Source organism: Scomber japonicus, chromosome 1, assembly GCF_027409825.1.
Source record: "Scomber japonicus isolate fScoJap1 chromosome 1, fScoJap1.pri, whole genome shotgun sequence".
Classification (NCBI taxonomy): domain Eukaryota; kingdom Metazoa; phylum Chordata; class Actinopteri; order Scombriformes; family Scombridae; genus Scomber; species Scomber japonicus.
The window spans coordinates 16906888-16918499 of NC_070578.1; the positions used below are offsets into that span (position 1 = coordinate 16906888).

The 11612-nt window shown below is 40.6% G+C and overlaps 1 protein-coding gene across 1 annotated transcript; it reads right to left on the reverse strand.

Moving 5' to 3' along the window:
- Positions 1–2739: 2739 nt before the first annotated feature.
- Positions 2740–11476, reverse strand: kif28 (kinesin family member 28). Its single transcript, XM_053317139.1, has 27 exons — positions 11402–11476; positions 10489–10680; positions 10249–10299; positions 9971–10123; positions 9805–9840; positions 9595–9714; positions 9204–9311; positions 8849–9003; positions 8658–8769; positions 8427–8494; positions 8121–8263; positions 7917–8038; positions 7649–7739; positions 7466–7526; positions 7036–7159; positions 6796–6931; positions 6599–6717; positions 6133–6240; positions 5911–5982; positions 5423–5554; positions 5205–5275; positions 4953–5087; positions 4535–4701; positions 4218–4312; positions 3818–3902; positions 3495–3628; positions 2740–2898 (listed from the first exon to the last, which is right to left on the reverse strand). Exons 1-27 carry the CDS (start codon positions 11474–11476, stop codon positions 2740–2742), a joined length of 3024 nt encoding a protein of 1007 aa, XP_053173114.1.
- Between the last annotated feature and the right edge of the window lie 136 nt (positions 11477–11612).

An 11612-nucleotide genomic window follows, 5' to 3' on the forward strand; every position in this document is an offset into this window, starting at 1 on the left:
AATCATGATCTTGCACCGTCATACAGGACCTACGTGAACACTGCCGAGTATTGCTTTTAACAATCTTAAATGGCCTGTCCACTATCTTGGTAATGTCTCACATAAAACTTGACTTATCTCAGTATCAGTCTAAACTGAGACTTTATTATTCCTAAACTTTGTTTGTCCTGGATTGTATCGCTTAATAAATGGCGTTTATCTTTGTGTTGCTTCAGAGACTGACAATTATACGGGCCTAATGTGAAATTGTGGACCTTTTGTGTTTTAGTGAAATATTTTTATACTGTGAAAACTGTCTGCTGCTGAAAGCTTCAGTATGTGTGTGAGTGTGAGAGACAGAGAGTGAGTGAGAAATAGAGACACAAGTGGTCATATATGTTTTAAACTCGATGAACAGAGAAAGCATGATGGAGGGAGGTGAAGCCTTTATTCAGAGGTTTTATTCAGAGCCAGAGAGACGGTGATATAATACTGACATCTTTGGGTGGAATGAACTGGAATAATGTGCATGCTCTTACTTACAGGCACAGACATTCATTCCAGGTCAGTCCAAAACAATTTTAGCACTGACCCTGATGCACAGAGGCATTAGCGTGACAGATAAGAAAAGGCAGCTTTGGAAATCAGTAAGATGACAGTGTCCTCAACAAATACATGTTCAGGTAGTCGACAGACAACCAATAATTGTAACAAAATCATCATCCTGTATAAAAAGGCAGAATAAGAGTCAAGGGAATTTTATTTATCAAAATCTCAAATTGCAAACAGCTTTACAGTCTGCATAAAATACAGCACCCTCTACCCCTAGAATAAGAGTAAAATCCTAAATATTGTAGCCCAGATTCCCTGAACCTGCATTCAAGCCTCATGAAGTGGAGTTCAATTAAAAGATGACAAAAAACAGTGCTTTTATTCTGAAGTCTGCTACATTCATGTGGATGAAAGGTTGTTTTTTGAGAGGACGTGCTTTTTTTCTCATGTAATTTTAAAACTTGATATGTACCCAAACCACTTCTGCACATGCTCTGATCAGACATGAAACTCAAACCTATCCAAAGAGGTGCAGACAACTGGCAGTCAAACCCTTTTCCACTCGTTACATTTACTCTGACATGTAAGTTTATGTTGTACATGTTTTTCTGTAGTCTGTGTTTTGTTCTCCAATCTTTTAAGACCCAATTAACCTACCTCACCTGTACGATCAGCCTTCTCTGTACCAACACACACACAAGTTATTGGGTGCTTTTTGGAAAATCATGTTCAACACAAAGAAACTGTTGAGTAAAATTAGTGGTGCTTATTTTTTGGAGAAATGGAACTATGGTAAAATTCAGTTAAAAGAAAACTATACTATAATAATGGAAATCATTGATCCATGTATCACACACTGGTTTGATGTCTTTAGCTACGGTAGCTGTGTGTCCTTCCCACAGTTGTCTTGTGTTTTTCCGGCCTACCTCTTCAGTTCAGATGTACATGGCAAACTCTTGGCCTTTGATTTGGACTCACTGCTGCCTCTCTCCTCCTGTCCGTCTGTCTGTTTGTATCAATCTGTCTTTATACACCTGTTTTAAGTTTCTCACTACCGACTACCCACATAACTGTTGTACATAGATTTTCAGTCCTATCTGATGACTAATATGCCTTACATCTGCCTTCTGCCTCTCCTCCTGTAAATCTACCCACGCTTATCTTTTTTTGGACCTACAGTACAGCAATTGTCTGTATACTTCCAAGTCGTGACTGCTTACAAACATTAACCATTGTGCTTTTACCTCCAAATTGGACATTACAACAAGAGATGCCGTGGTAAATACGACACTATTTAAATAGACACACAAAAAGAGAAAATCTCTCCTTCTCTTCTGTGGTATATCTCATTTCTGTCAGTTCACCTGTCTGTGATTAATATCAGTCTTTGGCAGCCGGACATGAGGAGAAGCTTTCTGTGCTCCTTGATTTTATATATTTCATATTGTGATACAGCTTCATACTGAACTGCAGTAGTTTGAAAATGTGACACATTATCCATGCTGGTTCAATAATATAATATTGTGAATTCTGAGTTGTATTTGCCTTTTAATTTATTTGCAGTTTGGAACTGTGATGACTACTTTTACATGCTGTCTAATAAAGTTTTTGTATGGACTAAAGTGTTTTTGTTCCAAATGTATTTTGTTAATACTAATCTTGCTCTGACATATGGTAGTGGTTAAAACATCTGAACATCCTTCCTACTTTATCCCTTAAAATAATGTGCTGAATAACAGATGTTACTGATCTTATACAAACATTCTCATTAACTCAGTAAGATTTTCCATTGTTTTCAGCACTCGGTTATAGAGCCTTGTCTTTGATATCTGATGAGCTCTACTTTACCACATCTGTGCACATTTAAAATATACACTAAATAAAGGATGGTTTGTTGCTTCTGTTCATTGTTCAGACTGTTTTCTTTAGTAGTACATGAAGTAATATATCTTAATATCTGAACTTTTTAATCTAATTTTTTTCATGGCTTTAATGTATCTTGCACACATCAGTAACATGTTTTGATTAGTGATCACTTTTCCTATGCAGGCTTCCAAAATAGCAGAATGGTGTGGTTTCAGATCATTTCAGAAGACATTAGAGCTCTCAAACCGATGTAATTAAAACTACACCACCTTCATAAAGATGATAGTATCTAAACATTACACAAAATCCAATATCAACATTAATACAGTTATAGTTACTTGGTCATGACCAGATTCCTGATCGTTCTCGTTTCCGGCGAACAATGGCGGCTACATCTTGTTTGAGTGTGGAGACACTCTGCTCCAGCTGCTCTGAGAAGTCTCTCAGCAGACGGCTCTGCTCATCCACAAACAATCGGAGCCCCAGCAGGTCAGATTCCTCCTGGACAAACACACAACAGTTTACTGACAGTTCAGAGAACACACACACAATATATCCTACATTGAATAAGTGTCAATGTAATCTCAACATGTAATCATACATATGCATACTTTATGAATTAGTACTAGAATTACTAGAACAAAAAACATTTATCATTACAAAAACAATGTCTTGCCTGGTTTGATGATATTCCTTCTACAGGTTTTATGGTAACACATAGCTGATAATAATTACATCTATAAGCAGTTGATTTTAATAACCTCTGCATACTCTTGTTATTTGTAAAATTCCCTGACATGAATTAAATTTCCTGCCAGTCTGAAAAAAATGTCAACTTTACATTCCAAACATTCCCAAAGGAAAATCTTTAATTTAAGCAACCAAAGTAGGTAAATTAGTGAAATCCTCACCAATTACTGTGGCCACTTTAATCTTACTGAGACTTTTCATGAATGCCAGTTAAATTGTGTGTGTGTGCTTTATTGTGTATTGTTCAACACAGATCTACTACTGATTACAAGGGTTTTTGCATCAACAAGGCCTTATTGTAGTAGTGCTCACTAATACTAATGCTGCAGTCACACATGAATACGTACGCTGGGTCTGTGTCTGCGCAGGCGCTGCAGCTGACCCCTCACTGAGGTCATGTTGTGGTAGAAAACCTTGAGAGCACGAGCAAACTCTGCATCACAGCTGGGACGAACCGACCGACCACGCACACCCTCCCCACCTGAAATAAGATGGGGGAAATGTGTATGAGAAAGAGGACAAGTAAATCTTTCTTCAAAATGATATCAATATAAATATTGTGCCATGTAATAAATCCAGTCTGCAAATTATTGTTACAGCATCATCTGTAGTTTCAATTTGTTTTCTTTGACAGCTAATTGACCCTTTGATTGATGTGTCTGTTGGTTACCGTTCCTGGCTGTGTTGAGCTGTTCTCTCAGACTCTGATTCTCCATCTTCAGGGAACCATTTATGCTTTTCAGCTCCTCCAAGTCCTGTTGAAAAGCTCTCAATGAACAGCTGAGATCTGCAGATTCTGCAGGCTGCAGCACACACACACACACACACACACACACACACACACACACACACACACTTTTAGTCAAATGACACAACTACAAAAATGGGAACATAGATGAAAAAACAAAATTATGTCTTTCAGCTTAGTTTTTTGTGTAGCTAATACAAAATGTATTTGTTAAGGAGTATCATTTGGTGTGTCTCCAGGTGTAGGAACCAGGTAAATTACTCCACATTTTCTCTTGCTGTAATGAAAAGTCAAAATGAAGGATCATTCAGATCAAACTCACAATAGTGTCTGTCGGGCCTGCCTCATCGATGATGAAGACGCCTTCTGTGGTCATCCTCACACCGTCCAGAGACGACACCAAGTCAGTACAACCCTCTGAGAAAGAAAACCAGCACTGAGCAGCTACTTTAATGATGCATCTGACTGTTCATGCAAAGGGAATTTACAATCTTATGTGACTCAGTGATCTAATATCTACATTAATTTCCCATTTACAGTACTGTTACAGTACCTACATACACACATCTACCCATTTATTCTAAAAGAGATATTTCTCATTGTCTCTCCTCAGTCATCAATTCATCTCTTCATCCTCACCTTGAAGGCCCCAGAGCTCCAGAACGACAGCACTGCTCTCTAGGTAGTCCAGGAGATGTTGGGAGGTGTGGAGGGAGGCAAAGTGAACTCTGTGATCCAACAGAGGATTGACATTGTGCCACACAGCTGGAGTGTAGAGAGGCTGGCTGCAGTCAAATAACCTGAAACTAAGCGAGTGGAGAGAGAATAAAAATAAATCCAGAGGATAGTAATATTTCAATTCTGTTATGAGTTGAGTCCCAATTCCCACAAGGCCACTTATATAACCACTGACTTATATTTTCTTCACTAAATATTAAAATTTATTGATGACCCCCTGGCTGTGCCCCATACTGACCTGTAGTTCCTGTACTTCAAACCCTCTTCAGTCCTGATTTATCCCCTTCAATGCAACCACATGTGCAACTACAAATCTCACCCAATTTGGACTCCTCTATTGCGAGCCTCTCTGATCCAGCGGAGCCCACAACACTGTTCCAGGAACAGCTGAAAGTCCAGTCGTCGACCCAGTAACTCAGACGGGTCAATCAGGATGTCGTCTTCACCCAGAGGGCTGGAAGAGAGACAGATTATGTATTAATGCTAATATGTCTACATGCTTATCATTGTGTGTGTGTGTGTGTGTGTGTGTGTGTGTGTGTGTGTGTGTGTGTGTGTGTGTGTGTCATACAGTCCAGTGGAGGAACAGGGGACCAGCTGTGCTTGTAGAATGGCCTCCTCTGTCCCCTCTGACCCCAGCACCTGCCAACAGAGATTATCAGTTAAAGATCACTCTTTATTTAATCCCATTCTGAAAAGCAGAAATGTACACATTATTTATACTTTGACTGTGTGTGGGCTATGTATCCTTTTTGTGTGAGTGTGTACTTATGCAGTATTTCAGTATACCTCCAGTTGCTCCTCTAGAGGGATGCGGAAGGCCAAAGACTGGAGCCAGAGGTGAGCAGTACCCAGGAGCAGAGGCTCCATTGGATCCCAGAAGGGGTCTTTATCTCTGGGTAAAGCAGCTGCAGACAGCCCCTCTACTCTCTGACAGCAGGAACCAAAGATAGATGGAATATAAAAATTACATTTCACATGTAAACCTTTCAAAGGTGAAGCTGTCCTGGCTGTTAATAATGTGCTATGCTATATTGATAATGTTATTTTGAGATTTTCTTCTGGATTTTTAAATCTTTTCATTACAGCATCTTTCAAATTATTTTTACACACTTTGTTTGTAGACAAATTAAATATTTTTCAAAAACTGGTGGCTGCCTGACAGTGTTTTAAAAAATCACCAGAGAAGTGCAAAAATTTTACATTTTCACATCCTACACAATGTGATTTACACAATGTTCCTTCTATTAGATTACATTTTGTCCGCTCTGCTCAACCTGATGCTGCTGGTAGACGTCTTCCATCAGGAACTTACGGTTAACAAACTTGGCCTTTGACCACATCCAAACCTGGAGAGGGAGTGCATAAACATTTAAACAAAGAAGCAAAAATTCAGAACAGAAAAAACTGGTATAAGTGGCTTTTTACTATAAGTGTGCAATTCAGACCAATATTATTTCCACTTTGAATGTGTAAGAAAGAAAGGTGCAGAAAGACACCTGTTTGCTTCCCACAGAGGTGACTCTGATAACAATCTCTTTCTCCAGATCGTGGCCTTTTGAATCTGACAGTGCCAAATTCTTGATCTCCAGCTTGAACTCCACCCCCTACAGCCCGGACAAACAATAAAGAGCAGGTGTTTATTAATTGTTATAATACATAATCATGTCCACGTGAGACCATAAAAAAGGTGTATCTGTACTGTTTGAGGTACAAACATAACTGTGATCCACAATGAACACATTAAACTACGACAGCGTATTAGGGCCATATATGTTAAAAAAACAAAAACTAATTTGTGAGTTTTTTTCTCACAAATTTATATTATTATAAATTAAACAGCCAAAGTTTGAAAATTATTTTAGTTTCACAATTAAAGAAACACATACAAATAAGAATTAAAACATTTTTACAAAGAACATCAATGTGAGTGAATCTGAATGACAGTATTTGGCTTTGTGTTACCTTCTTCAGCTCCTGGCTCATTTGGTTGACTTCAGCCACCATGGGCATCAATTTGATATAGTCATAGAAGACGGCCAGCAGACTGGGGTCTGTCTGACTGGACCCCGCACTGGACTCACCTAAAGACAGAACAAATGTATAATATTCACCCAAATAGAAATAATCTTTGACTTCTACTTGTTGAACCTCTGGCTCACCCAGGTGGATGCCCTCAGCAGCAGCCAGCTCAGACTGGAAGTAGTCGTAGTCATAGCGGCTCCAGTCATCCCCTCCCCTTTCAGATGGAAAACCGATGAAAAGGTAGGTGCAGTTGGACCCAAGAATGAGCCGATCCTAGAGGGAGACATAAAATGCTTTGTGTGTACTTCAACGGCGTGTCACACACTCATACCACAAAGTTTGTGCATGTATGTTTGTGTGTGTGTGATGAGACCCACCAGGTGCTGCAGCTCAGTTGTCTGAGAGACAGAATTGCCATTAACAATGACCTTTGACCCTGCTAGTGGAGTCAGTGTTACCCGGCGCTGTTCGTTCCTGAATGCAGCATGATGTTCCTGGATGCTGACACACAAACGCAAATAAGAAATTGTGTCTTTAGTAAGTTTCCAGACAAGCCAATACTGATCTACTATACAAATGATTATCTTCACCAGTTTATTCTTTGTCAGGTTTACATGTACTGAGTATACACCCTGGACAGACCACTAATCAATCATGGGCTGCAATCACTCACATCCACTTTAATACAACATATATTGTATATATAGTCATCTAAACATGACTGTTAAGTGTCTCTAATCTAACCATACTGTGCACTAGGTTTGTGATGTTCTATTGTCGCCTGATGTGATCTTCATACAAAGTTACCCTAAACCCTTGATAGAGATGGATCTTGGGGAGGAGTCACAGAGGCCAATGCCCCATTCACCTGCAAAAACATATGACAGTAATAATTAGTTGGTCATCTTTCTCCACTTCCAATCCCTCCCTCTAAAAATGGAAATTAAAGTAGAGAGACCTAAGCTTAGAGAAAGAAGAAAACAGACTAACCCTCCTGGATGAAAAGCTTGACCACTCCTGACAGCTGAGCATCCTCGTTGATGTTCAGGATGTAGGGATGCATCTGCATCATTCTCCTCTCCTGACAGCAAATGACAGGCACAAACAGACATCATGAATAACAAGAAGAGACAGGAAAGGACAATTAGGAGCAGTACAGAATCCACAAACCACCTTCAGTATGTGTGCATACATGTGTTTATACACTAAACTAGCAAAAAGTGTACATCTCTAATTGTGTATTTAAATGTGTGTTTACCTGTGTGATGTTAGCATACTGTTGCTCCCAGTCCTTCAGTGCCTCTTGCAGGTGTTGTTCCCACAGAGTCTGAATGGCTCTAATCTGGAGCTCATTGTGGGTCAAAAGCTGACGGAGCTCCTCTAAAAAACACAGACGCACACACTTACATGTCTCTTACCCTCACATACTGAATATTGTTCTTTTCTGGTCAGTGAGTCTTACTGGTCTCGTCATTAGTTCTGCGGCCCTCGTGGCCCAGCCGGCTCAGTCGTTGCAGCAGTCTGGCATTCTCTGCCTTTAGCTCCTTAACTAGACGCTCAGTGGGGCTCTCATTCACCACAGCCCGGTTCTGGATGCGCTTTGCCCTAAAGATGTTGGGCAGGAAGGTAGGGGGGGCAGGGGTCAGGGATGATGGTTGGTAGTGCATTGGGAAGAAATGAAAATTAGACTGAAACAACAAAACAAAACAAATAACAGGAATCTTAATTTCTATACTTAATTTTACATTGCACTGATAATCTGTTTTACCTCTCAGCATAACGCAGAGTTGACAAAGACTCCTCATAGCAGATGTCAGCAGGGCTCAGTGTGGCAATCTTGAAAATGAATTAATGTTACTAAATTTTAAAAATAGTCTCATTGACCTGCTTATACTGTGTATTTACATCATATTTACAAGAGGAGCATTCACGGGTGGCACAATGGATTTGTATAAGGACAGGGCTACATTATGTGAGTATTGGATAGAGTGTGAGTCACCATAACAGTGCGACTGTTGCCTCCCAGAGCAGACTGTAGCAACTTCGTGAGAACTGAGTCTCTGTAAGGAATATGGACGACTTTCTTCCCCACCGCCACATCAGCGAGGGTGCTAGAGGAGAGGAAAAGATGTGGAAAATCTGATAAACCAAGCAAAATGAGAGTTAAACTAAACTAAACACCGGACCAACCTGATGACATTGCCCAGCGTGGTGAGGCTCAGGTTGATGGCCGTGCCCTCTTTGAGTCGGTCAGCCTCTGACCCTGATGACCGCTGGCGCTCACTGCCAGCCAGGTCCACCAGGTTAATGTTAGACTGCTTTGTGATGCTCTCTTTAGAAAAGATCTGACAAGAAGTCATCGTTATGTCAACAAGAGATGATAAAAAGCTCTAATGAGATAAGATGACATATTTTATGGTACATACACACCTGTACACAGATTCAATCAATTATTGATTGCAAATTCTAGGCATAGTATGAAACAATGCAACAAACCTAAATCAAAATACAATCTCATAATCGTGCACTGGGCCTGTTGTGGTACCTGTTTGAGCTGGAGGATGATGAGCATGTGTGAGCGGCTGCTGTTGGCGTTCATGTGAGTAGCAGCAGTGGTTCTGGTCCTGGTCCCCTGTTCCATCAACTGCTCCACCTACGTTAGAAAATTCACACTTTTACATCACTCCAAATATATACACAAGTATACAAACTAACACAGCACAGAGAAAGACATCTGAAATATCCCTAAATATCCTTTGCAGCACTTGCATGATACTCACAGTTAACCAATTATTCTTTTGTTAAATTTGAGTAAATGTTATTTATTTTATATAGTTTATTCTACTAGTAGGACTAAGCTCATAAAAAATATTAGTTATGTCTCACAGAATTTGTGTCTTTTACATCTCTACATACTTTTTGATTAATCTCTTTACCTGTTGTGCACTGTCACAGGGGACTGTACGGAGACCCTCCACATAGAAGCCTCTTTGCTGCTCCTCTCTGACTCTGAGCCCCCCTGGAGTTCGTGAAGCCCGAGACAGCAGGTCGACCACCTGGACAGGAAGGAAAACAAACAATAAGGAACCCACAAAAACAAGAAACCCACAAGAAGGAACACTATATCTGCTTAGTGTTTAGTTTACCTGCTCATTATAGATTTCCAACATACTGAAAAATACCTGGGTAGATATGAAATGCAAAAACATTTAGAGCAATTGTCACAAATATGCATACACGACATTGTGTGATAGTAAATAGCACCCCCCCCCCCCCCCCCCCCCCACACACACACACACACACACGGCCTACCTGGCATTGTCTGGTATCCTGGTTTTCTCTAATGACCTGAAATAGTCGGTCACAGAGTTTAGGAACCAGGCCTTTATTTGGCCCGTATCCCACCATCGAGTAACTCTTCCCCGACCCCGTCTGTCCATAGGCCAACAGTGTGGCATTGTAGCCCTGCAGACATCATTTCAGGAGGTTCAACATTAGAACAGACCTTACAACCTCAAAATGACGGTTTTGCCGACCAGCACAGAAAGGCGTTGTGATAAAAATGCAGTTGAATATATGATGTTTTCTACCTGCACTGCATTCTCCAGTATTCCTACACCCAGGTCCTGGAACACACTGTCCTGGGGAAGGGTAATATTTCATGAGCTGCAGATACATAATGTGTGTAAACAACTTGTTATTCATTCTCAAACACTGCTCACCTCTCATTATATTCTATTCTATCTGGACAGTCTTACATTTACATTTCTATCAGTACTCTGTCTGCTGTTTTAACCAGTTTTCCCTTTTTGTGTTGACTGGGAGCTGACCTGGTCTGCGTATCGTCCTCCAGGCTCTTCAGGCAGATAGAGTCCACTGCGGTCTTGAGCGAAGCCGCTGTGGGACCAGTAGGCATAGTCAAAGCAGAACGACCGGCGGCTCTGGGAGTCACGGGGGTCCTGGATGGTGATGGAGCTTGATACCATGGAAACAATACAGCAGCTGCCTGCATCTCTTTCTCTCTAATGGAGGATGGAAACATAGAAGGATGGGAGGAGAGGGAGAGATTACAGGGTTGTGGGAAAGTTTTATTTGGATTGGAAGACTATTGGAAGAGGGGAAGGTGAGGGTTTGATGTTTAATTCTTCTCTAGCAGCAAAAGCAAATAAATCTGTCACCAGCACTGTACATAAAAGCAGTTAACTGACAAGTTATTACAAAGACAGAGTCAAAATGCTTTGTGGTTGACTGTGTTTCATCTGAGCACCCAAAGGCTACACACCATCAAACCAGCATCCACCACACCAAAGCAACATGGCTACAAAGGCACGTGTTCAAACAGTCCTGCCGCTATTACATACATTACATCACTGTGAGGCTACTAGATTATTTATCTGACATACTTTCTCAGGGAACAGCTGCTGCAAATGTATTTAATTATTCTAGTCATTGTACTCAGTAATATAATCTGTTGTGTTAGCAGTTGTTTTGCACTCTAACAGGAGGAGGGCTCTTACTGTTTTGTGTTAAATGAATACATGCTCTTGAAATCAACCTGTTTTCTCTTTTTCAATAAACTGGAACCATGCTGCCCTGGTCAACTGGTGGTAATATCTACTATAATCTAGGCACTATTACAGTCACACTAACGGTTTTCCCATGTGTAGGCTATACATCAATTTATAGTAACATATCACTTCATTACATATTGTCATGCACAGAAACAAACACATGCACACTGACCTTGTTGAACGGTCTGACTCTGATGGCCACTTTGACACAGTCCTTGCTGTACATGTCTGATGCTTTACCCTTCATGGTGCAGCAGGAAGGTTATCAGCACAGGAGACTGGCAGACTGAGTGATCAGCTCCCTCACAGAGAACAACACAACAGCTGTGTCAAGTTACACGTTGACACACACACAATCATGGCAGTATGACAGGTACATATTT